Source organism: Paroedura picta, chromosome 8 (genome assembly GCF_049243985.1).
Source record: "Paroedura picta isolate Pp20150507F chromosome 8, Ppicta_v3.0, whole genome shotgun sequence".
NCBI lineage: Eukaryota > Metazoa > Chordata > Lepidosauria > Squamata > Gekkonidae > Paroedura > Paroedura picta.
The window spans coordinates 4258303-4285330 of record NC_135376.1 but is presented as its reverse complement, the minus strand read 5'-3'; the positions used below and the strand labels follow the sequence as shown (position 1 = coordinate 4285330).

Sequence of the window (27028 nt, the reverse complement as noted above, 5' to 3'; positions counted from 1 at the left end):
TCATTTCTGTCTGTACCAAGAAGAACTGAAGAAGGAAGGCTGGGATTCTTTATACCCCACTTTTCATGACCGGAAGGAGTCCCAAAGTGGCTCAAAAACACCTTTTCCTTCCTCTCCCCTCAACAAGACACCCTGTGGCTGAGAACTCTGCGAGAACTGGTCTGTGAGAACAGCTCTAACGGGACTGTGACTAGCCCAAGGTCACCCAGCTGGCTGCATGTGAAAGAGCGGGGAATTTAAGCCTGGTTCTCCAGGCTAGACTATCCCACACTGGACATCTGGTGTTAGATGGGAGATCTTCTTGCACCTCGTTGAAGCATAACATCAAAGTGTACCGCTATGGCGTGAGCATAAAGGTAGCATGCCGCCCCTTTGACCTATCTTGGTTATAGCATTTGCCCTCCGGCTTCAGGGCGTCCTCTGGATCAGCAATCTCTTTTGAAGGCACTTTCCAGAAGATACTTTCTACACACACACACACACACACCAATCTGTTTATACAACAGAGTATAAGTTCTCATGATCGAACCATTCATTTCAGAGTCCAGTCTCCAGTCTCCAAAGAGCCCTGCCGGGGGTAGTCAAGCTGCGGCCCTCCAGATGTCCATGGACTACAATTCCCATGAGCCCCTGCCAGCATTCGCTGGCAGGGGCTCATGGGAATTGTAGTCCATGGACATCTGGAAGGCCGCAGTTTGACTACCCTGGTACCCGATCCAGAATCCTGTCTCCTCTGGAGGGGCATCAAGGCCAGGGCTTCCCCATGAGAGGAACCTCAGAAGAGCCCTGCAGGGAGCCCACCAGGGGTCCTCCCTGGCCACCAGTGGGGGGGATGGGACAGCGTTGCCATCTCCAGACTGGGAAACTCCTGGAGATTTGGGGATTGAATCCTGGGGGGGGTGAGGGTGGACCTGTGCTTCCAGCCCGCCCCCTGAAGTTGTCATCCCTCGATCAGCCTCCCCTCCCCCGTCCCTATTTCCTCCCGGGGAAGCGCCCCCTGCCGCCTGGAGACGCGCTGTGCTCCCCGGTTGGCTTCGCCTCCGTTTCCGGAGCGCCCCCTGGCGGGCGGAGAGGAGCCGTGCTCCGCGGTTGCCTTCCCTCCTTCGGCTTCGCCTCGGTGTCCTCCGCGGAGGCGCCCCCTAGCGCCTGGCCGTAGCGCCAGCGTCTCCGTCGGAGGAGGGCGGCCTTGGCGGCGTGGGGCTGGGGCTCCCCCTGGCGGCCTCGGCGTCCCTCCCTCTCGCCCCGCGCCGCCGCCCGCTTCCCTCTGGCGCCCCCAGCGGCCGGCGGAGAGGGCGCTGCCCGCGGCCGCCCCAGAGCGCAAGGCCCGGCCGGCGCCGGCGAGAGGGCTGGGCTGGGCTGGGCTGGGCGTCTTCCCCTGCCGGCGGCCCATGGATTTCACCTAGCGGCGCGGGCTCCTCCATGGCGGCGGGTGCGTGGGACCTGGCCTCGGCCTCGGCCTCCAGCGCGGCGCTCTTCCGCCTGCGCCACCCTCCGCCTGGGGCTGGAGCTGCGCCCCGAGGCCCGCGCCCTCGCCGGCTGCCTGGTGCTCGAGCTGGAGCCGGAGCCGGAGCCGGAGCCGGCCGCCCCGCGCGCAGACCGCCGCGCCCTCGTCCTCGACGCCCACCCGGCCCTGCGCGTCGCCTCCGTCGCCTTCCGAGCCTGCCCCGACCGCGACCCACGACGGCGGCGGCAGCGGGGAAGAGGCGCCCCGGGCCCGGCCTCCGCCTCCGCCTCGGCCCCGCCGCTGCGCCTTCGTCTTCCCCTCGGCCGCGCCGGGCCAGCCGGCGGGCGCGCTGTCAGGCGGCCCCGAGGCCGGAGCCGGGCCCCCCGGGTGCCCCCTGGCGGACCCCCACCCGCATTGCCCCCTCAGCGCCCGGCCCCCCGAGCCCCCCCTGCACTGCGCCCCCTGCTGTCCACCCATGACTCTGGCGCTGACCCCTGGGGCCGACCCCCAGGACAGCTGCCCCGACCCCTGGCGGTGCACCCCGCCGGACCCCGGACCCCTGGCGAACTCGGACCCCGACCCTCCGTTGGACCCCGAGGTGGACTGTGTGGCCCCTGACTCCCCTGGCCCCGCCAGCCCTCTCGGGGACCCGCCCGCAGCCCCGGAGGTGCCCCCGCCGCCCCTGCCCGCCTTCCCCGACTTGGCCGCCTCGTGCCCCCTGGTCTTCCGGGTGGACCCCTTCACCGACTACGGCTCGTCCCTCACCGTCTTCTTGCCCGCCTCCCTGGAGCCCCGCCGGCCCTTCCAGGTCGTCGTCCGCTACACCACCACAGATGCGCCGGCCGTAAGTAGCTCTGGACCGCTGGCACCCCTAAACTGCGGGGTGTTTCTTGGGGGGGAGGCCGGTTGTGTCCAGAGGTCTGTTTGCAGGAACGACAGCGAGTAGAGGAATCCCGAGGGAGCAGAGTGTCCTCTCCGGGTGGCGTGTTCACCCCCTGGCTCGCACCTTGGCCAGGGTCCTGGGACTTGACACCCACATCTGCGGGCAACAGCGGGGTGCCTCCGGTAAGCAAGAAGCAGGGTGTGAGGGGCAGCCCCCCTTGCCCCCCCCCCCTTCTGCAGTCCCCATTTGGAGTTATCCTGCATCTGAAGATGGTTGTGAGTGTCCTGCCTAGTGCAGGGGGTTGGACTAGATGACCCAGGAGGTCCCTTCCAACTCTAGGATTCTGTGATTTACCCCTGTGGGTGAGGACCAGCATCTGTGACGTGGCTTTTCAAACCATCAATTCATAGAATCATAGAATCATAGAGTTGGAAGGGGCCACACAGGCCATCTAGTCCAACCCCCTGCTCAACGCAGGATCAGCCCTAAGCATCCTAAAGCATCCAAGAAAAGTGTGTATCCAGCCTTTGCTTGAATTCTTGCAGCCTTTTCTATGGCTTGTGGCAGTGAGTTCCGCAAGGTCACGTGTGGCGTGAAGTGATTTCTTTTTTCCGCCCTTGGTCCACCGCCAGGCACATCAATTGCCTGTGTGGTGTTGTGGTTAAGAGCAGTGGCTGTTAACTCGGAAAACCGGGTTTGATTCCCCATTCCTCCTCCTGCAGCCCGCTGGGTGAACTTAGGCCATGCTCGGCTCTATTAGAGCTGTTCTTACAGAGCAGTTCTTTCAGAGCTCTCTTAGTCGCACCTACTTTGCAGGATGCCTGTGGTGGGAAGAGGAAAGATAGATGATTGTAAGCCACTGTGGCTGCCTTTTGGGTAGTGAAAAGTGGGATATAATAAACTAGCTCTTTTTCAAAAGTTGGACTGAGGGCGTGCATTCCAGGAGGCCTCATATTGCTGTTGACTCGGTTGTTTTTCAGTTTGGAAAATGCACCCTGGAAGAGGTGACACGTTTGAACACTTATTTATTTGCTTAATCCGTACCTTGCCATTCTCCCCTTGTCACAACGAGCCAGCGAGGTAGGTTTGTCTCAGAGCATGAGGTCCAAGGTCACCTCATGAGCTTCCAGTGCAGAGTGGCCAAACTGTGACTCTCCAGGTGTCCATGGACTACAATTCCCATGAGCCCCTGCTGCTGGCTCAAACTTTGCCCTAAAAATGAGGATTAAGTAAGAATTATTTGGTTTCAAAAAAAATATCACATAGAGATCATTATTGTTAGAACAAAGTTGGTGGTACTTTACACGCGTGTGCAGGCACACACACATGCAATCACAGAGTTAGAAGGGTCCTCCAGAGTCATCTAGTCCAACCCCCTGCACAATGCAGGACCTAGATTTTTCATTTTATTTCTCTCGTGCGCTGTTTTCCCTGATGGGAAGCTTGCAACATTCTCCCGGTCTGCATTTTTTCATCACAACAGTCCTGTGAGGTAGTCTAGGCTGAAAAGAAATAACTAGCTCACCTTTACTCACCAGGTTTTGTAGTAGAAATCGGTTTCAGTGCTTGGCTGTTTGGGGAGGGGGGTCACATGGGGAGGGGGACAAAATGGTGCACGGAATTGGGAACATAGAGAGAAATTGCCCTCTTTGAAAACACTCGGTAACTTCCCATTCCGGTTCATCCCTTGAAACCAAATTTAGCTGTTCAGTGCAGGACAGACTCAAGGAAAAATATGTATTTACACGCTGTTTCATTTGGAATTCATTGCCACATGATCACCCCTTGCTCAGCTGGCATTGAAAACAGAGGGGACCAATTCCTGAGAGATCCAACAGTTTCTATATTTGTCATAAGAGTAGAGCATTCAGTTTCAGGGACAGTATACCTCTTCATTGTTGTTCGTCTTGAGTAATACATCTAAATATAATAATAATAATATAATCAGGGCTTTTTTCCCCATTTTGAGCCCCCCCCCCCAGTTATTGTGACTTCCTGAACCTTTCTTTTATAATTTAGCATCCTGCCAAATTTTGCTCGGCTTCCTGCTTCCTGCATTGAGCACAGCATCTCTCAATATTGGAGTGCCCAAAGAACGCTACCTGCTTTCCCCTTGTACGTCCAGCTGGCGTTCAGACAAACAGAGGCATTCTTGTTCAGCAGCGGCTCAGATCGGTGGCTGGAACTGTTTGCTTCAAAGAGAAGAATAGATGAAAGCCACCCTGTCCCTAAAGCCCCAGAAAACATCACGAGAGACTGCAGCTGTATGTAGTTAGAATTATAGAATCCCAGAGTGGGAAGGGGCCATGAAGGCCATCTAGTCCCACCCCCTGCTCAGTGCAGGATCAGCCTCAGGCATCCAGGAGAAGGATCTGTCCAGCCGTTGCTTGAAGACCCCCAGTGAGGGGAGCTTCCCACCTCCTTAGGCAGCCCATCCCACTGCTGAACTAGAACCATAGAATCCTAGAGTAGGAAGGGGCAGGATTCCTTCCCAGCAACGTTGGACGTCTTCCGTTGTCACCCATCCAAGAGTTGAGGAGAAGGAGCTGGTTTTGTTTATCTTCTTTTTCATCGCCTGAAGGAGTCTCAGAGCACCTGACAATCGCCTTCCCTTCGTCCCCCTGCAACAGGCACTCTGTGAGTTAGGTGGGGCCGAGTGAGCTCTGAGAGAACTGGAGCTCTGAGAGAACTGGGGAGGGCCCAAGGTCTCCCAGCTGGCTGCATGTGGAGGAGGAGTGGGGACTCCAACCCAGTTCTCCAGACTAGAGGCAACCGCTCTTAAGCATGGCACCGTGATGGCTCTCTAACTTATGGCACTTTTGCACATGCTGAGTATAATGCACTTTCGACTGAGTTCTGGTGCACTTTAATGACCATTTGCAAGGGGACTTTACTCTTTCGCCCAGTGAAATCCAGTGGCAAAATGAATTGAAAGTGTGGTCTTCCATGTATCAGGAAGCGCCGTGAGGCCGACTGGTCTCACCCTCTGAGATCTGAGACGCCTAGCTTGGGCCGTCCAGGTTGGAGCATTGTGGGCCAGACAAGATCTAAAGTGAATGTGTTGCAAAGGGATTCGAAGGGACTTCAATTCCCATGAACCTTTGACAGCACACGCTGGCTGGGGCTCATGGTTCTTGTAGTCCATGGACATCTGGGGACTCCCAGCTGGGCCACCCCTGGTCTGCTTTTCAAGTCCAGCTTCTGGACGAAACCCGGTAGAACTTGCTGTGTTCTTGTTTTCACGCCCTCGTTTTGCGGCTTCAGCGACTCAGTAGCAAACCTCCTGCTGCTGCCCATTCTTTCTTTGCCAAAGGGACAAGGCACGCTCGTCCGTCAGGTTATCAAAATAGGGACAGGAATGTCCACTTGGCCACCACTTGGATCAGACAGCTGGTGGCCCCTGAGTGCTCACTTCCGTCCCCCTCACCCCACCCCATTGCTGCAGACTGCTCTTCCCACTGCTCTGCTGGGAGGACCGGATGCTCACAAACGTCTTCCACCGTTTGGCAGAGGCTTGGAGGCAGAGTATATGGCATTTTGGCTTTTGGTCCGGAACTGAAGCCTGGGAAAATAGTTCACAAAGAATTAGATGTCCTGTACCCAACGCCGGTGGCATTGTCAGCATTAGCCAAATGGAAGTTTTTAAGCAGTCTTTGGACGTTTTTAAGCAAAGGCTAGATAGACACATGGCAGAAAGGCTGACTTTATGAACTTAGACAGTGAGTGGGTGGGCAGGAAGGGGAGCCTCCGGGGAGGGCGGTATAAAAGTATGATAAATAAATAAATAAATAAAATAAAATGTGCCAGTGTTTGTCTCTTGTGGCCCTTCCTTGCCTACCCAGGGAATTGCTGATCACCACTATCAGATGGTAGGTGAATTTCCTCTAGGCCAGGCTCGATTCTGGAGATTTTTGGTGGTGGTGGTGGTGGTGGGGGGTCATTTGGGCATTACATTGAGGTCACCGTGGGTGGGCAGGTAGTTGTGAGTGTCCTGCATTGTGCAGGGGGTTGGATTAGAGCAGTGGTCCCCAACCTTTTTATCACCAGGAACTGGTCAATGCTTGACAATTTTACTGAGGCCCGGGGGGGGGGGGGGTAGTCTTTTGCTGAGGGATGTCGCCGCTGCCTGAGCCCCTGCTCCACTTGCTTTCCTGCTGGCATCCCTGACTTCCCACTGCCCCCTGGGGGGCATTGCCAGCAGCATAGAGCGGTCCCTCAGATAAGTGGGTCCCAGGCTGGGGAGGGCCTTAAAGGTCAAGACCAAAACCTTGAAGCAGATCCGGGCAGCAACTGGCAACCAATGCAGCTGCCTCAGCACCGTAGAAAGAATACAGTTCTGGGAGATGCAAACAGACCTTCCAGCTCACCCTAATGCTTTCAAAACTGGGAGGGGATGTTGCGAATATCAGGGAACAGGTTGGGGTTTTATCTTTCACTGCTGTGCTCTGTGATGGGGGGGGGGGGGGTCCGACGGTGGTTTTTAACTTTTATGTGAGTTTTTAAAAAATCTTTTCACAGCCTGCCGCGAGACGGTTCCCGGACAGCAGCGGGAAATCAATGGAAAAAAGAATCCATAATAATATTTGGGACAATCTATGCCCGTTGCCAACCTTTGCCTCCGTTGTTGTTGATCTCCCTGCCTTTCTCACCCCTCCTTCCTTCCTTCCCCCTCAGATCTGGTGGCTGGATCCGGAGCTGACTTACGGGCTCTCCAAGCCGTTTGTGTTCACCCAGGGCCACTCCGTGTGCAACCGGTCTTTCTTCCCCTGCTTCGACACGCCTGCTGTCAAATGTTCCTATTCGGCTGTGGTCAAGGTAGGGAGCTCGAAACGGACGCCGGCCCTTTGGGGTGCCTCCTGCCTGAAATCATTTGGGGTATGAGTTAGCTGGCTCATTTGACACGCAGGTGAGATGCAAAAATCCCAAGTGAGTCTGATTCTAGTGCTGTCAAGTCGCTGTGAATTAATGTTCTCCATCATGTCCTCTTGTGAGCTGCCATGCTCAGGTTTTGCAAACCAAGGCTTCCTTGAGTGGCTTCCTTGAGTGAAGCAGGTCTTCCCTTTTCCCTGCTGTCTTCAGCTTCACCCGGCGTTGTTATTTTTTCCTAACCTTTTTGTCTTTGCCTCTGACTGCATGACCTCCCAAACGTCCTAGCATTAACAGCCACGCTCAGGTCTTGAAAACGGAAGAGGCTGGGGCTTCCTAGATGGAGTCAAGCCGTCTGCTGTTGGGTCTTCCTCTTTTCCTGCTTTTCCTAGCATTATCGCACCATAGAAGAGTTGGGAGGGACCTCCAGGGTCATCTAGTCCAACCCCCTGCAGAATGTAGCGGTTCTCCAGAGTCTCCGGCAGGGGCCTTGCCCATCCCCTGCTGCCTGGTCTCTTTAACCGGAGATGCCATGGGTTGAACTGGCTCTTGAAGTTAATAATAATCTTTGTTTTACGGTCATTCAGACCCAAATTCAGATCCCCGTAATTAAGAACTGAAGCAATTCAAAAAGAGAGAAAACAATAATAATAATAATATTATAAAAGATTAAAATGTCTGACATCACAGGAACTTGAAGGTGTTGAAATCAGTATTTGAAACATACTTTAAAATGCCAGTGACAGTTGGCTCTTTGTACTTTTTGACTTTAGATGAGACAGAAACTCTCTGATCTACATGCATCGTAGGCAATTCCATGGCGGGAGTGCAAAATTTAGCTGTGCAGAGAATTATTTGCCTATTTTCGTCTTCAAGCAGTATCTTGATTTTCTCCTTAGGGCAGTGGTTCTCAACCTTCCTAAGGCCACGACCCTTTAATACAGTTTCTCATGTTGTGGTGACCCCCAACCATAAAATTATGCAAGGGTTCTTTCACAGAAATTAAACCAAAACTGACCAATGGCGTGAAGACCCATTGTTCATGATTGGTTTTTTGTTGATAGACAAACACTCTATCTTGATCTACCCTGCAAGGCTGTTGTGTAGCGCCTGCAGGAGGAGCGGTAACAGTGGCGGCACCCCACCCTCCGCCGACCAAGCTGCTCGCCCTGCCGCAACCCCTGTGAAAGGGTCATTCGACCCTCAAAGGGGTCCCAATCCCCAGGTTGAGAACCGCTGCCTTAGGCGAAGTTCTTGGGTAGGTGTTCAAAATTGGCTGGACAAAGTTGCATCTGATGGCACCATAAATGCGGCAGAACAAAAGCACATGTTCATCTGTCTCTATCCATCCTCTGGCACAAGGACAATACCTCTGAGCAAGGTTTTTCCTTTTTCTTGTAATGCCCCTCCAGCACAGCTGCAAGGAAAGCTGAACATCTCGCTTGGGCAAAGGTCCTTCTAAGGGTGTTGAGTTCTGCTAAGCAGATGTTCTACCACTGAGCTGCAGCCCTCCCCTTTCATGAGTCTTCATTCCTTTTATCTTGCTGCATCCAGCTACGGATCCGAGGAAAACCAGCTGAGATCAGTCGCTAGCAATCGGCTAGCGGTTCCCTGTGCTGCGTGCTGGGCACGGGCAGGATTTTCTCTGGCGGTGGTGTTTGCATGCCCCACCTCAGGGAGAATTACCTGGCTTCCCTCTCGCCATTTTTCATTTGTGAGTGCCCAGTATCCAGGCAGTGCTGGAGAAACAGACGGGGGTTCCAGTGGCCGGAGCAGGCTTCCCAGTGTCTTCCCCGAATGTTTTGCATCTTTCCATAATGAGCAGAACCCAGTTGGGAGTGTCCTGCCTAGGGCAGGGGGTTGGGCTAGATCTCCCAGGAGGTCCCTTCCAACTCTATGATTCTAAGAAGACAGTATAAGTGGAAATCCGTCAACCCCGAGATCTGCACAATTCAGATTGATTGCAGCATCTTTTTTTCCTGATCGCAGAATTTGTGTGAAACAGGTGCAGAATTTCAGCTTTCAAAAGAGAGAGAGAGAGAGAGAGAGAGAGAGGGAGGACATGCATTCTGTGGATTCAGCATTCTGCTTCCCCAGCCGTCCTGACAGCTTGCAGATTTGTTTAATCTGTTTTATTTATTTATTGCATTTGTATTCTGCGGTTCCCAGCCCAGCCGGCTCATGGCTGATCTCAACAGGATTCTATCTTTAGGATGCTTAGGGCTGATCCTGCGTTGAGCAGGGGGTTGGACTAGATGGCCTGTGTGGCCCCTTCCAACTCTATGATTCTAGGATTCTATCTGTTGTGTTCCAGGCTCCCGCAGGGATGCAAGTCCTGATGAGCGCTACTGAAAGCAGCTACAAGGAGCAAGAGGGTGTCTACGAGTTCTACATGGAATATCCGGTCCCTGCCTATCTCATAGCTCTGGTCGCAGGGGACCTGATACCTGCAGACATCGGTCCGAGGTAAGCTTTGGTAGAAGTCTCAGGTGGTAGCTGCTTTGCTGGGTCAACATGAGCAGGGGTAGTCAACCTGTGGTCCTCCAGATGTCCATGGACCACAATTCCCATGAGCCCCTGCCAGCGTTCGCTGGCAGGGGCTCATGGGAATTGTAGTCCATGGACATCTGGAGGACCACAGGTTGACTACCCCTGGACATGAGGAACTGGTTGGTGCCCCTTAAGCTTCATGGGCCAGGCAGACTGTTCCGCACCAGGCTAAGGCAGCTTTTGTGTTCTGCTACCCCCACATTCTTGAGAGAAGGGCCGTGGGACGCTCAGAGCTAGGGCTCTCGGGAGAACACCTTGGAGAGTACGCATCCAGCCTGTGCAGAGGCAGGTGTGTGGGTTGCCGGTTGAATTCCGGATCAGTTTTCTCAGAGCTCTCTCTTCCCCACCTACCTGACAGGATATCTGTTGGGGGAGGAGAAGGGAAGGGGATTGTAAGCCCCTTTGAGACTCCTCTGGGTAGTGACAAGTGGGGTATAAAAACCCACTCTTCTTCTTCTTCTTCTTCTTCTTCCTTGTGTGATCTCTGGCGCACTCTCTTATCTTGGTCCGTTTTCGTGACAGGAGCAGAGTGTGGGCGGAACCGTGCCTGCTGGAAACGGCCATCAGCAAACTCTCGGGCAGGGTCGAGCGCTGGCTGAGGTCCGCGGAGAGCCTTTATGGCCCCTATATATGGGGACGGTAAGCATGCTCACTTGCGCACGGGGCGCAGCCCAATGCGGGAGGGCAGTTCCGAAGTCCGTGGCTTTCAAGGAGCTGCCTGTCGGCTCTCCACCACTTGCTCCCCCCAGCTAGCTCTCCCCCTTCTAGCTCTGAGCCGCATAAGCTATGTGCAACCCTATCGCACCCTTAGCTGCTTCAGTGCTGTCAAATCACTTCCAGCTTAATGGGAACACCGTGAATTAATGACCTCCCCAACATCTGGTCCTCAGCAGCTTTGCTCCGCCTTTGCAGCTGGATGGACACTGGGGAATGGTAGAGGACAGGAAGGCCTGGAGGATCATTGTCCATGGGGTCACGATGGGTCGGACACGACTTCGCACCTAACAACAGCAACAACAACAACAACAATGGAAGAGCTTCTTCCATTCTAAGTCTTCCAGGGGTAGTCAAACTGCGGCCCTCCAGATGCCCGTGGACTACAATTCCCATGAGCCCCTGCTGGCAGGGGCTCATGGGAATTGTAGTCCACGGGCATCTGGAGGGCCGCAGTTTGACTACCCCTGTGGACCAATGGCCTGATTCAGTATAATACCAGGAAAAAAGGGAGCTGTGTAGCCGTGACTCTGTACCTATAGTAAATAATGCTTCCAAAAGTGCAAAACAGTCATTTCTAAGGTATCCCTTGGGGAACGTTACATTGGTCAGGTAAGAATAGTATTTGTGTCTATTACTATTTTAAAATTATAAATGGACAGTTTTCGAGACTTTGTATCGCATAGTTTCGCCTCAATTATTGGGGTCCACTGTAGAAGCCCCCCTGCCAAACGGGGGACGGCCGAATCCTCATTTGGACTTCCGTGGGAACTGACCTGCTGATCTGTTGGCCGAATTATTTTTTTGTATCACACTGGTTGAGTTGTTAAATTTACAGTAAGTTTCAGTATTGTTTGGTTATTATGACTCTCTTTGTGATACTTTAAGGTAAAGGTAAAGGTATCCCCTGTGCAAGCACCGGGTCATGTCTGACCCTTGGGGTGACGCCCTCTAGCGTTTTCATGGCAGACTCAATACGGGGTGGTTTGCCAGTACCTTCCCCAGTCATTACTGTTTACCCCCCAGCAAGCAAGCTGGGTCCTCATTTTACTGACCTCGGGAGGATGGAAGGCTGAGTCAACCTTGACCTGGCCGCTGGGATCGAACTCCCAGCCTCACGGGCAGAGCTTTCAGACGGCATGTCTGCTGCCTTACCACTCTGCGCCACAAGAGGCTCTTGTGATACTTTATAAATTAGTATTATGCACTTTGAGAAGCATTATTCACTGTAGTTTCAGAGCCACATTTATTTATTTATTTTGTTTTCTCCCCATTTATCGTTTCCATTTATATCCCGCTGCTCTCGGGGGTGGTCTCACAGCTCCCTTTCCCCCTGGTATTTTCCATTTACGGCGTACCCCAGTATTCTCTTTGGTGCATTCTGATGCATCGCTTCCTGCCCGTCTCGGAGGTGATCCGGATTCTCCGCCCCATCCAGGTACGACATCGTTTTCCTCCCCCCCTCCTTCCCGATGGTCGCCATGGAGAACCCATGCCTGACCTTCATCATCTCGTCCATCTTGGAGAGCGATGAGTTCCTCATCATCGATGTCATCCACGAGGTGGCCCACAGCTGGTTCGGCAACGCGGTCACCAACGCCACGTGGGAAGAGATGTGGCTGAGCGAAGGGCTGGCCACTTACGCTCAGCGTCGGATCACCACTGAGACCTACGGTAGGCCACGGCGTGGGGGGCGGGGGTGGTTAGGACCGGGAACGGCCCAGGGGAGTGAGGGCAACGGGAGATGGCTGGTGGGGGAGGGAAAAGGAGCCTTAGAGCAGGGGTAGTCAAACTGCAGCCCTCCAGATGTCCATGGACTTCAATTCCCAGAAGCCCCTGCCAGCAAATGCTGGCAGGGGCTCCTGGGAATTGTAGTCCATGGACATCTGGAGGGCGGCAGTTTGACTACCCCTGCCTTAGAGGGACGGGCAAACGGGGAAGAGAGGTGGAGAAGAGACATACTGGGAGAAGTTAATCAAACTCCAAGTCAGTTTATGGGGAGTGCATTCGGGGTACTGTATTTTAATTCTATGTGATGATGCCGGTGGGTTTTATTTATATTATTATATGTTTTAACGTATCTGATCTTACTGTATATTTTAAACTGTTGTAAGGCGCCACGGGCCAGTGACCCGGGAGTGGCGGCATAAAAATAGAAGGAATCATTTAAAAAATTAAAATCATGTAGCTAAAGGAATACTGTTTTCTTTTTTTACCCAGGTGCTGCCTTCACGTGCCTGGAGACTGCCTTCCGCCTTGATGCCCTCCACAGGCAAATGAAGCTCCTTGGGGAGGACAACCCTGTCAGCAAACTCCAGGTCAAGCTGGAACCAGGTAGGCCAAGAGACGTCACCTGCGGATTTTGCAAGGACTAGCGACCCTGCTTGGCACCCTGGTTTAAGATTTTGGAGCTCTTTCGTGGGGGTCCCTCGCAATCTTGCATTTCAGAGACCGATGCTGGGTCAGTTCCGTCAAATAAATGGAGAGCCCTGGGGGAAACGCTTCTTGGTTGGGAAATCCCTGAGCTATGGGGTGAGCTTGGGGGAGATGGGGGGTCCTTAGTGGGGTAAAATGCTATCGAATCCACCCTCCAAGGTAGCCATTTCCTCCGGAAGGAATGATTACGGTTGCACGCTCCGCTTCGGCCGCTTCAGCAAGCACTGAAGCCCAAGGCGGGCCGCTTCGGTGCTCGCCAGAGTGGCCGAACCGCGCTGGAGCGGCCGAACCGTACCGGAGCGCACAACCCTAGGAATGATCTCTGTTGTCTGGAGATTGGTGGTAATTCCAGGAGACCTGAAGAATTTGAAGAAGTGTACGAAGAAGCAAGTGGTAACTCACAAAAGTTCATACTCTACCCCAATTTTTGTTAGTCTTTGTGGCACTACTGGACATATGTGCTGCAGAACAAAGAAGAAGTGAGCGGTGACTTACAAAGTGAGCAGTGACTTACCCTGCCACAGAATTGGTTAGTCTTTCAAGTGCCACCTGGAAAGGTCCTCCCGATTTGCTCAGCACCCTCCTCACGCTCCTCACACCTAGTTCAGACGTCTGCGTTGACGACTGGATTATTTCCCTCCTCCAAAGTCTCCATTTTGCGAGGCCACTGGCTTCACCCTGTGAATTCCAGTTCTCCTGTTAAAGGCTACGCACCTGCATTTCTTTGAGAGCCGGCTTAAGTGTCGTGGTTAAGATCAGTGACTTCTAATCTGGCTTGATTCCCCATTTCTCCACACACAGCCAGCATGGGCTACTCACAGTCCTTATACAGCTATTCTCCCTGAGCAGTCCTGTAAGAGATTTCTCAGCCTCTCCTACCTCACAGGGTGTCTTTTGTGGGGAGAGGAAATTAAAGCAATTGTAAGCTGCTTTGAGGCTCCTTCGGGCTGTGAAAAACAGAGTAGAAAACCTAACTCCTCTTCTTCTATTGATCCCTTGCTGCCCTTCTCTTTCCTTAGGTCTCAGTCCGTGTTCCCCATTGTAAGCAGAGACCCAGCTGCTTCTAATGAAATTTTTCACAAGTTTTGCAGTTGCTCCTGGTGCCACATATCTGACCCCCCTCATCTGAGAAGGGCGGGGTGTGGGGACGCATCCCATAGAAACTTTGCTAGCTTTTTTTGTGTGTGTGTGCCTCCAGCCTTACCGAAACGCTCTCTTCACAGGTGTAAATCCCAGCAACCTGATGAACCTCTTTACCTACGAGAAAGGTTACTGCTTTGTTTATTACCTGTCCCAGCTCTGTGGAGATCCAGCACGTTTCGATGCCTTCCTCCGAGTTAGTAACCTGGGCTTCCGGGATTGGGGGTGGGGGTGGGGGTGGGCATGCCTTCAAAAGACCCTTGCCTGTTTGCATGTCTCAGTCCCTGCATCGAGATCAGAGGTGCCCGGGGGCCGATGGGGGGCCGCTCTTTCCCTTCCTGGGCCACTGGGAGCTTTTAGAAAGTAGGCAGGGCCTGGTGAGCCTTCTGCCCAACAAGCCTTCTGATTGGCTGTTGAAGATTTGATTGGCTGTGTAGATTTTTAAAAACGGCTGCTTTGGGATCAGCCCATTTCCTAGCTGGCTCCGCCTCCTGCGGCAGCCATTTTGCAGCAGCCATCTTGGGACTGTGCCCAACACGCGTATGTCAAAATTCCAGAAGTGCCTGTGGCTCAAAATGGAGAGGAACCCCAGAAATTTACCTTGGGGAGAGAGGAGGAGGAGAGCTTGTTCTTTGTACCCCACTTTTTACTGCCCGGTGGAGGCTCAGAGCGGCTTACAATCTCCCACCCTGTGAGGCAGGTGAGGCTGAGTGAGTTCAGAGAGGACTGGGACTGGCCCAAGGTCACCCAGTTTGCTGCCTGTGGAGGACAAATGGGGGATCCAAACCGGTTCTCCAGATTAGAAGCCTCAGCTCTTAACCATGACACCAAGCGGCTCTTGAGAGAGGAGGCAGAGCAGGAAACGGTGAAGAAGGGAAAGAAGTCTGAGCAGGCAGCCAACACTGCAACGCCTGACAGAAATTCCTCTAGCAGCTTCTAGTGGCAGAGCTCACCACCTTTAAAACAAGCCAGGTTTCATCTTTCTATTAGCACCCTACGTGGCGGGACAGCTGCCTTGAGTGGGCGTTAAGCCCTTGCCAGAAATATTAAATTGAACAGATTTTTAACTCTGTTGCAGAAATATATGTGGTACACCACCCCGAGCCTGGCTGCAGAGAGGGGCGGTTGAGAAATCAAATCAATAAAATAAAATCAATCCAAGCCTGAGCAGGTGGTGGAAACTACCCTCAAGTGGCAGCTGGCTTAAAGCAAGACTGTTTGTTGAGTTTTCGAGGCGGGAGGCGGGAGATTGTTTGCTGTTGCCTGCCTCTGTGTAACAAGCCCAGGACTCCCTTGGTTGTCTCCTGCACTAACTGTGGCCTCTTAGTCTCCAGGCTCTGAAGAGGTCAAGCTCATCAGGGCTATTCTGGCTCCTGTTATAAGCCAGCCCACCTTCCGCGTTGCTCTTTTGCCAGACGAGACATCCTCTCTTCATTTTGAGCATTGCTTTCTCCTGGGTTGTGCTTATCCCTCCCTCCCTTCCCCCTCGCCTTCTCCCTCCCCCCCTCCCATGGCCTTGCTCCTTAACCGCCTCGCACCTTCCTGCCAACACAGGCCCTCTTCTTAATGCACCTGCCACTCTCTCTTCAGGCCTACATTGAGAAGTACAAATTCACCAGCGTCGTGGCTCAGGATCTCTTAGACTCCTTCCTGGCTTTCTTCCCCGAACTGAAAGAGCAATGCATCGACAGCAAAACAGGTGGGAGAAAAAACACACAGGAGCTCCTGCACTGAACTATGCGTAATAGCACACGTCAACACATGTGAGATGCAAGGGTCGTAATGTCAGGATTATTTGTTGTTATTATTTATCACATGGGGTGTGTGTGTGTGTCATGTAAACCCAAAATGAATCCGCGCAGGCTCAATAAACTGTTTTAATAAGGGAGCCTCCAAACAGGAGCGTGCTAATTTCCAACAGACTAACCAACAAGTCCGAGTGAGTTGCCCTTGTTTCGATGATCTTCCTCAGTGTATAATATAACGATCAACGGATGATATGAGATTGCCACAGCATGTTACTGGAGACAGAGAGAACGCAAAGCGTTAGCTATGGAGTCTCATTTCATCTGCTGATTGTTATATTGTATACTGATGAAGTAAATCGAAACAAGGGTAATTCACCGGAACTTTGAAGATTTATTCAAGGCGTGAGCTCTCGTGTGCATGGACACACACACACGCTTCCTCAGAAAGATTGGAATAAATCTTCATGGGCAGTCTTCAAGCAGCGTCTGGACAGTTACTTATCAGGGATGCTTTAGACTGATCCTGCATTGAGCAGGGATTGGACTCGATGGCCTGCATGGCCCTTCCAACTCTAAGATTTCTGTGATCCGAGCCAGGTGAGCTGGGTTTTTTTATACCTCGCTTTTCACTACCTGAAGGAGTCCCAAAGTGGTTCACAACCCCCTTCTCCTCCCCACAACAGGTGGGGCTGAGAGAGCTCTAAGAGAACTGCTCTGCACAGACATCCCTAAGAGAACTGTGACTAGTCAAAGGTCACCCAGCTGGCTGCATGATGCGGAGGACTGGGGAATCACACCTGGCTTTCCAGATCTGAGACTTTAACCCCACGCTGGATCTCACTTGCCGCTTAGAGTTTTGCCGCTCTAAAAACAGTCACAGTCTCCATAAGCCCATCCCCCTTTCAACCTTGTCGATACCTCTTCTTGCAGGGCTTGAGTTCGAGCGCTGGCTCAACGCCACAGGCCCTCCTCTAGCCGAGCCGGACTTATCTCAGGGATCCAGTCTGACCAGCCCGGTGGAGATGCTCTTCAGCCTCTGGATGACGGAGCCTCTGGACGCGGCGGCCGCCTCCAGCTGCATCGACATCACCAAGTGGCAGACGTTCCAAACGGTGCTCTTCCTGGACAGGCTGTTGGACAGCTCGCCACTGCCTCACGGTGAGTCCAGGTGGATGCCGCTCTGGGGAAGGAAGGAAGGAAGGAAGGAAGGAAGGAAGGAAGGAAGGAAGGAAGGAAGGAAGGAAGGAAGGAAGGAAGGAAGGAAGGAAGGAAGGAGCATTTGAAGGAAGGAGCATTTGAAGGAAGGAAGGAAGGAAGGAAGGAAGGAAGGAAGGAAGGAAGGAAGGAAGGAAGGAAGGAAGGAAGGAAGGTAGGTAGGTAGGTAGGTAGGTAGGTGGGGGGACTAGCCCAGGGTTCCCCACCCTTTCTGGGCCCTTGAGCACTTTTGGCCCTGCAGGGCCCCCATCTCATAGAATAACAGAGTTGGAAGGGACCTCCTGGGTCATCTAGTCCAACCCCCTGCACTATGCAGGGTACTCACATCACAATCGTTCATCCACTGTCATCTGCCACCCCCTTGAGCCTTCACAGAATCAGCCACTCCATCAGATGGGTATCTAGCCCCTGTTTAAAAACCTACAAAGATGGAGAACCCACCACCTCCCGAGGAAGCCTGTTCCACTGAGGAACCGCTCTGACTGTCAGGAACTTCTTCCAGATGTTTAGATGGAATTTCTTTTGGATTAACCTCATCCCATTGGTTCTGGTCCGTCCCTCTGGGACAAGAGAGAACAACTCTGCTCCATCCTCAATATGGCAGTCTCTCCTGGCAGAGCGTTCCACCAGTCCGGGGCTAAAACCAAAAAGGCCCTGGTCCTGGTTGAGGCCAATTTCACCTTCTTTGGACCAGGGAACTTCAGACCAGGGAACTTTCCATTAAGGTGATCTTAATGCCCTTTGGGGGGCATAGAGGGAAAGGCGGTCCCATAGATATGCCAGTCCCAGGCCGTTTAGGGCTTTGAAGATTAACACCTAAACCCTGTTTCTGGTGGCCACTTCCCTCATCCTAGTTGTGACTCAGTGGTAGAGCATCTGTTTGGCATGCAGAAGGTCTCAGGTTCCATCCCTGGCATCTCCAGTTAAGGCAGCCTTCCTCAACTTTTTTTATCATTGGGAAACCCCTAAAACATTCTTCAGGCTTCAAGAAACCCCAGCAGTGGCGAAATCACGCCAAATATGGTTGGGAAGCAGAGCTGTGGACACACCCACCTGGGGCCCCTCCCCTCCCCACCCCCACCAAGGCCATCATCGGCCATGGGGGAAGGTCGACATGACCATATATATATAAATATTTAACAAATGTTAAAAATATATTAAAAATTAATATGTTCCCACCCATTTGGGAAACCCTTCCAGGGCTGTCAAGAAACCCTGGTTGAGAAGGCCTGAGTCCCCCCCCCCCACCCACATCTAACACCCCCTCCATGGCCTGAAGCATCCTGACCTCTCTAGGGAGTTTAGCTTGCTATGTTGTTATTGTGGGGATCACTGAGGTTGTTGTTTAGAACCTCTGTTGGGTTGTTATTGTTGTATATTGACTGTGTTGTATGTTGACTCGTTCCATGTATCCCCCTATGATGTTACATGTAAACCGCCCTGAGCTATATGGAAGGGCGGTATAGAAATCTAATCTAATCTAATTAATTAATTAAGGGATCAGACAGAGGGCCCTGGAGAGCTTCTGCCAGTCTGAGTGGGCAATGCTGACCCTCAATGGGCCAACAGCCCTACTCAGTAGAAGGTGGCTCCCTGTACCCATGCCCGTCCCAGTTCTAAACTTTCCTGCTTGGGCTCTCCAGAGGTGATATCAAAGCTCTCCGAATGCTACTCCGCCCAGCTGGACAGCATGAACACAGAGATCCGGATCCGCTGGCTGCAGATCGTCGTCCGGAACGACTACTACCCCGACCTTCACAAAGTACGGCTCTTCTTGGAAAACCAGGTACTGACCTCTGCATTTGAAAGCTCCGCACGTCCTGGGGGGGAAATGTGAAATTTGGACCTGAAACACACAACGCACAACAGATCTTGGAACTTCCGTCTCGTGGCCGTGTGCGCAAGAGAGGGGCCGTGGCTCCGTGGTAGAATGTCTGCTTGGCGAGGAGAAGGTCCTAGGTTCGATCCCCAGGTTCTCGGGTCAAAAGGAGCAGGGCCGTATGTGATGGGAAAGAGCTCAGCCTGAGATCCAGGAGAGCAGCTGCCAGTCTGAGCAAGCAATACTGCCCTAAATGGAATGAGGGTCTGACTCAGTAGAAGGCAGCTTTTTTGGGGAGAATTGTACATACGAGATATATCTGTTATTTCCTCGTGTTGCAAATTGTTCGGATGCCCCCACCATTATAATGTTATTAACCGGATATGTTTCTCCCTGGTCCTGTTATAAGGGGATTGTTCCAGTTCTAATCCTTTCTGATCTAGATGTGGATATTGTCCATTCTTCCCCCCCCCCCCTTTGGGGAAGGTGGCTAGAAGACCTTTTCATCCTCACGAATCACGGAGCTATTGTGGTCTTATCCAATGGGTTTGCGTTCTTGTTCCTTCCTTATCCAGGGAGATGGTCTCCAGTATTCTGAAAAGAACATTAACATCACATCCATTTCATCCTGTGAGGCAGGCTAGGCAGAGAGCTTACGACTGGCCCAAGGTCACCCAGCAAGATGCCATGGCAGTGGGGATTCGAACCTGGGACTCCCAGATCCCAGTCTGATACTCTAAACCAGGGGTGGTCAACCTGCAGTCCTCCAGATGTTCATGGACTACAATTCCCATGAGCCTCTGCCAGCAAATGCTGGCAGGGGCTCATGGGAATTGTAGTCCATGAACATCTGGAGGACCATAGGTTGACTACCCCTTGCTCTAAACCACTGCACTATCTGGTTACTGGATGCGTCATTGTGGCCGCCTTGTTCTATCCAGCCTCTGTGTGTTCCGAGTTCCTGGAATCAATTGAGCAGAGACAGAACAAGCATACTGTTTGAGCTCAACTTAAAATGGGAAATTGGCTGCCAGAGGATGTCGGAATGGCCGCAGGAATAAACGGCTTTCAAAGGGAAATAGATAGATGTGTGGAAGATAAGCCATGAGAAGGAGAATCCCCACATTCAGAGGCACTATGCCTCTGAATCCCAGAGCCAGGAGACAACATCAGGGGAAGTCCTCAATCTTTGTCCCCCTGTTGTTGGCTGTCCAGTGGAACTGGTTGGCCCCTATGAGAATCAGGAGGCTGGACTAGAAGGACCACTGGTCTGATCCAGGAAAGCTCTTCAGGTGTTCTTAGGAAGCCTCAGCCTCTCTGCCCTGTTGTTTTCCCTCCAGAGGAAGAACTGGTTGGCCCCTATGTGAGACAGGAGGCTGGACTAGAGGGACCCCTGGTCTGATCCAACGGGGCTCTTCTGAGGTTCTTATGAAGGCCTCGGCCTCTCTGCCCTGTTGCTGGCCTTCCGGAGGAACTGGCTAGCCTCCTATGAGACAGGAGGTTTGATTCCCCACTCCTCCACTTGCAGCCAGCCAGCTGAGGCCTCGGTGTTGATTAAACACAAAAGTTACTGTAGCGCCTCAGCCGAAACTCAGAACTCCAGCCATTAACACCTTCATCCCCTTTGCACGGCAGATGTCTCGGATGTACACCATCCCGCTGTACGAAGACCTCTGTGCCGGCACCCTGAAGGCCTTTGCCTTAGAAGTGTTCTACCAGACTCAGAACCAGCTGCACCCCAACCTGCGGAAGGCCATCCAGCAGATCTTGACGCAGGGCTTGAACCCGCTCCTCGCCATAGACCCCTCCGCCGCTGCCACAGACGCCACGGCTGCCGGGCCGGAGGACAAGCCCCCCGAAGCCCCCAACGGTGCCATTTCTCTCAGGGATGTAAACGTGTCTGCTTAAACGCCGCCAGCTTGGTGCCGGGTTCGGGAACCGCAAGGGTCAAGCGGGAAGAGGGACGTTCCAAGAAAGAACGGCAGCCCGATCCTCAGCGAAGCAGCCACCACTGCTGGGGGGGGGGGAGCAGATTCCTCGAGACCCCTTCCCCCGCCGAAACCTAACATATGTGCCTTCAAGTGTCTAAAGAATCGGCATGGCCATATATCAGGGATGCACCTCCTAGCTGCAGGTTGCGCGGAGGAGGCACCGGTTTGGAGACGGATCATGAATGTGAATTCCAGGGTGACTTGCAAACAGGATGTGTTCTGTCCCGTAGTCAGGGGTGGGCTGTGGGGAATCAGGTGTTTGCGGTCTTTGGAAGAAACCGAATCGCTGCTGTCGGGGAAGCGGATGGAAAGAGACGTCGAGGGAGTGCGGAGACGCCGAGGGAGACGTCGAGGGAATGCGGAGATGCCGAGGGAGCGCGGAGATGCCAATCGCGGTCCGGAGAATGGGCTGGTTCGGGAAGCTTGGAAGGAAGCGGTGGGGAATCCCCTTTTTTCTTTTTCTTTTGCTCTGCCCAATTCAGGATGATCTCAACCACATGGAGCCTATCTTCCGAGGCATGTCAGGGAAGCTTCCGGGATGGCCTGCCTTTCTTCCACGCTCGGGATCTGCCTTGTTTGTCTCTCTCATGGGGAGCTTTGACGGCCAGACCCTGCTCACCTGCCGAGGGTGGTCTCAGGGTCCAATTTCCTCCCAAAGGCCTGCTGCAAATCCAAGCGTTTGGGCTCCACTAGTGCCTGGAATGCTGCTCAGAGACGTTGCAAGGCAGCCTGCATTCTCTCTCCTCCTCCTCCTCTTGCAATTTAATAAATTGGGTTGATCGGCAACAGTGGGCACGATCCACCAGCAGCTTTCCACGTGTGGCGTTGTGCAGGTTTGGTTCTTTTCCCAAGAGGCGGGCGCAACAGAAGACCTCAGCGGGGTGTTCTGCAAGGCCTCTGGGGTTCCGGTCCCCGCACCCTGGGAATGGAATGACTTCCGAAACATCTTTGTCCCCATAGCCTTTGGGGGTGGGGGGTCCTGCCGGACATGGCATCACTGGATGAGAAAATGACGTCCACATTGTCCCAGTCCCAATACAGCACAATGGGGCCTTCTGCAGTGCCATTGGTCATTTCAGAGGGGAGCTGCGTTAACCCTGCTGCAGGACCCGGTAGATTTGAGTCCTAAAGCACCTTCGAGACCAACATTTTCAAGATCCAGGGTTTCCCCTGACAAAAGGAGTGTTGGCTCTTGAAAGCTTACACCCTGAACATTCTTGCTGGTCCCTACGGTGCAGCTGGACTCAGATCTAGCCGTCCCCAGTCGCCTCTTTCTGCTGCCTGCTAATTCCAAAACAAGGGGGGAAAAAAAACATGTGTGTGGTCATTAAATCCTGTCAATTTCCTGTAAGAAATTTCGTTACAGTTGTCATAATCTAGTCTCATATTATAACCTGGAGATCAACATTAAACCGAGCAAGAAGAAAAGTCTCTTGTCTTCAGTATCTTTAATAGTAATCATCAGCCACATGCTAGGTAGTCACTAGTTTCGGCATCAGACTTCCTTAGTGGATGATAATTCCAGGCAACCAATAAATTCAGGCAGAGCTCCAAGCGTCCAAGCTTGGTCGGCAATATGCAGTTATCATACAACTGAGGAAGTCTGACAAGAAAACTAGTTTCTACCAATAGTACTAGTCTGAGTTCTGTTAGATGATTACTATTAAAGATATTGAAGACAAGAGACTTTTCTTCTTGCTCAGGTTAATGTTGATCTCTGGCTGAAATATAAGACTGTATTAGGCCAGCTGAAACAAATTATTTGGGAACTTACAGGATTTATTGAGCCACACAGTTTTTTTTTCTTGTTCATTCCAGAAGGCAGAGGGAAGGTGACCAGGCCAACTGCAGACCATCTGTAAGAGGTGATTCCTGTTGGAAATGGATTAGCCCTTCACGGGCCAGGGTGTGTCTGTCAGGTGACCAGAATCAGGTAGGAGCATCCAGCTGAGCTTTGGGTGCTTCTAGAGAGGCAGTCACTCCCCCGGCCCCCAAAGGCCTAAAGCCAACAAAGCACCTGCTCCTAATTGCAGTTATTTTGGGGAGCAGTCTTTCACCTGCCACTTTATGGACTTGGCTACAAGCTAGGGAACTGGTCACATCTTCTTAGTGGGTTGGCCGTGGGTGTCAAAATGGGGGGGAGTCAGTTGTGGGATGGTATCGGGGGGAGGGGGGTTGTGGCCAGTCTTCTCAGCTCCTGCCCTTCTTTCCAGCTCTGCCACCATAGTAGTAGTAGAGGCGAAGGGAGGGAATGAAAGGAAGGCAAAGGGTGTGGGTGGTTATATCACTTATGGGGGCGAGGCAGGGAAGCGTGGCCAGCTGACATCACTTCCCAGGGTCCTCAAAGTCTAAAAATATATTTCAGGGGCTCCTCCACAGTCAAAAGTTTGGAAAAGGCTGCTTTATAACCAATGCCACCTTTTTTTTCCTGTTTCACAATTCTAAGTGAATTGAAGTCTTCATGGAGACATCACAAGTGATCTCGGGACTGATCCGGCAGGTTTTAGGACTGCTTAGAAAGCTCATTTTCTTCCTTTGAAAAAAAGGAGGAGTCACCCTGACAGATCAGTCTGATAGCAGATGAAGGCTGCCCTTTGAATGCTTGTAACAGATCAAGCTTTGCCACTGAGGAAACCGCTTGCGAAACAGGAGTAACAACCCCGGCCACCTGTGAGCATCTGCTTGGATGGATTTATATTTCACTTCTCACGCCAGGTTGCTTGTGATTCCTAAACGAAGACTTTAATTCAGGTGAATGGTGAACTGGAAAAATAGATGGCACAGAATGCAAAATGGCTGGCACTCCGTTTGTGAAGCACACGTGCATTACGCTTTCGTCCTTTTTACGTAGCATTGCATTGTGGTTTGGTTTTACTTCTGTATTATGCCTCCAGGCTAGGCCTGGGGCTGAGGAATTAACTCATTTCCAAGCGACTAAGATCTATTTCCCTAGAGCAGTGGTAGCCAAAGTGGCTCTCCAGATGTCCGTGGACTACAATTCCCATGAGCCCCTGCCAGCGTGCTGGCAGGGGCTCATGGGAATTGTAGTCCACGGACATCTGGAGAGGCACAGTTTGGCCACCTAGAAGGAACGGTGGCCTTCAAGGGTGGACTTCACAGCATCACAACCCTGCTGACCTCCCTTCCACCCCAAATCTCCAGGCCTTTCCCTGTCCAAAGTCCCAATCCACTGCAGTCGGTTCCGCCTTCTTGGTATGTGTCTCCTGCATGCGTCCACGCACAGGCACATGCCCTTCCTCTATTTCGTCTTGTTTCTTGCCCACTCCACAAAACGGTGCCGGGAGAGGGATCGGAAAGGCCAGGAGCTTCAGCGTGTCTCTAAAAAGGGCACAGGCTGAATCCACAACCTGCCCTAGGAAAACTATTTCCCTCTGCGGCCAGGCGGCCATTGAAACGCTTGCTCTTATGAGACGGGGTGGCCGTTCTGTTGGAGGGAAGGGTGCGTGTTTTCCTTCTTCGGCTTTGCAATGGGTTTTTGGCTTCACCGATAACAATGGGGCAAAGCAGTAATAAGAGTGAGTCTGGAGTTCTAACCCCACCAGTGGACCTCCTAAGGGCCCCTGGGTTTGGGCCCCTGGCGACACAGAGACTTGGACTGGAGGGGCCACTGGCCTGATCCAACAGGGCTGCTTTTACGGTGTCGAGGCCCTTGAAACCTTCTCCAGCCCTGGGTCTTTTTCCCCAGTGGGGATGAGACCCTTTTGGTTGGGGCGCACAGAGGGTCCCCTCCCTCCTCCCGGCTGGAAATAGATTTAATCAGCCGTAAGCCTGCAAGCGAAGTACCAATGCTTCCACAATGGTTCAAGCCTGGCAGAGCCCACCGAACGCCCCCTTCCCCTCTGCGTTCAGGCCTCCGTTTTATTGTATCTTCTCTTTTGCAGGAGAACCTTTGTAACCCTGGTGGGAAATTTTATTTTTAAATGCACGTCGATGCCTTACGGTGATAACGCCACCGATGGATTTTGAATTAAATACTGAACTTTGTGACATTCGGCTCTTGTGGCTTGTCTGCTTTGCCCTCTGGAGTCTGGGCCCACCCTAGACATCTATGCAACGAGGGAATCCAGAATCTGGGACTGGGGTGGGGGAGGTATTAGGAGAGGAAGAAATAGGAGTTCCTAAGAAGACCAAAAAGCTGCTTCCAGAGGAGCTAGTTGGCCACTGTGTGAGACTGGGTGCTGGATTGGATGGACCACTGGTCTGACCCAGCAGGGCTCTTCTGATGTCCTTAGGAAGGCCTCGGCCTCTCTGCCTTGTTGCTGGCCCTCCAGAGGAACTGGTTGGCTCCTGTGTGACACAGGATGCTGAACTAGATGGACCCCTGGTCTGACCCAGCAGGGCTCTCCTGATGTCCTTAGGAAGGCCTCGGCCTCTCTGCCCTGTTGTTGGCCCTCCAGAGGAACTGGTTGGCCCCTGTGGGAGACAGGAAGCTGGACTAGACAGACCCCAGCAGGGATCTTCTGAGGTTCTTACAAAGGTCTTGTCCTCTGTGCTCTGTTGTCCTCCAGAAGAGCTGGTTGGCCCCTGTGTGAGACAACGTGCTAGACTAGATGGACCCTCCCTGGCCTGACCCAGCAGGGCCATTCTGATATTCAAACAACAACAAAATTTGAACAAACTTGTTTGACATATATCTGAGGCTTTTTACATTTTTTGTTTTGGCACTGTGACTGCCTTGTCGCAATGCTTCTGGGATGTCTAATGTTTATTTTATTGCCCTGTATTCTTCCTCCTGTTCTCCCTGAGAAGGGCAAGCTCTAAATAAATACTGCAGGCAAACTATCTATCTGCCGCCCTCCCCTGAGGCTCAGGGCAGTTTACATAAAACTTAGCAGAACAGGGAACACTACAGAATCTGGAGGTGTACCAGAATCACAGCGGAACTCCAGACTACACAAATAATGTATTCTTTACTTATTTATAGAAAACATTTATTCCACTTTTCCTTGAGAAAGATGGCCGCTCTGGAAAGGGGACTCTGTAACAATGTACTGTCCTGAGCCCCCCCCCCCTCTCCCAGGCTGCACCCTCAACCCCTCCAGGTGTCTTCGAAGCCGGATTGCCCAACCCTATCAGGAGCCCAGCTGAACTAAGTTCAAATTCTGTGGCACCGTTAGGACCCGAAGCGTTTTAGGCAAGGTATATGCCAGGGGTAGTCAAACTGCGGCCCTCCAGATGTCCATGGACTACCATTCCCAGGAGCCCCTGCCAGCGAATGCTGGCAGGGGCTCCTGGGAATGGTAGTCCATGGACATCTGGAGGGCCGCAGTTTGACTACCCCTGGTATAAGCTTTTGTGTGCATGCACACTTTGTCAGATACACAGATCCGAAGAACTCTGGGGGCACACAAAGGCTTCTGTCCAGAATAAAAATGAGCTGGGCCTCAAGGTGCCACCAAACCAGAAGTTCTGCTGCTTCTGAAACCTCCTGGGATCACCATGGAGCTTCAGGTGAAAAGATCAGTTCACCTGGATAAAACGGCTGCTTTGGAAGGGGGCTCGACTCCACGGCTTCTAACCTGTGGAAGCCCCTCCCCAAACCCCACCCTAATCAGGCTCCACCCATCCACCCTAAATCTCCAGGCATTGCCCAGCTCAACTAACAGCTACCTTCCTGCATCCAGACCCAACTCCAGCCTGGAGGTTGTCAAAAGGAAGTCCGGGCCAGGAATTCCCGCCCTCCCCCCTCTGCTTAATTCCTTGTCAAAGTTTGCCTGATTTGGCTTTAAAGTAATTCTGTGTCAAGGGTGGCCCAATTCCAATGAGTAGCCCTGTTGGTCTGAAGTAGCACAATAAAATCAGAGTCCAGGAGCACCTTTAAGACCAACGAAGATTTATTCAAGGCGTGAGCTTTTGAGTGCAAGCACTCTTCCTCAGACTATGAACTGACCATCATGACAGTGGGAATATTTATTTATTTATATTTCTATACCGCCCATTTCTTTGCAGCTCTGGGCGGTTACCCAACAGTGGCTCGCCAGTTTTCCATGGACTACAATTCCCATGAGCCCCTGCAGGCACAAGCCCCAAACATGGACATCTGGAGAGCAAGTCTGGCCACCCCTGCAAGTGCAAATGCTTTATTTTTTTTTTACTTCTGCATGTTATTTTTAATGCTCTCAAAACAATAACAATAATAATAATAATAAATTAAAAATTGCAATGTTGCTTCCTCCTGAGTCCTAACTGCCTCGTCTCTTT

The 27028-nt window shown here is 52.4% G+C and overlaps 1 protein-coding gene across 1 annotated transcript; it reads left to right on the top strand.

The window, feature by feature from the left end:
• Positions 1–1289: 1289 nt before the first annotated feature.
• RNPEPL1 (arginyl aminopeptidase like 1) lies at positions 1290–21626 on the top strand. The gene is given in 13 exon segments (XM_077348120.1): positions 1290–1488; positions 1490–1723; positions 2112–2288; positions 7002–7142; positions 9508–9659; positions 10266–10382; positions 11896–12131; positions 12678–12791; positions 14117–14229; positions 15624–15732; positions 16712–16939; positions 18640–18782; positions 20451–21626. Coding segments are annotated over 13 exon segments (2106 nt in total). The 5' UTR covers positions 1290–1419; the 3' UTR covers positions 20724–21626.
• Positions 21627–27028: the final 5402 nt, after the last annotated feature.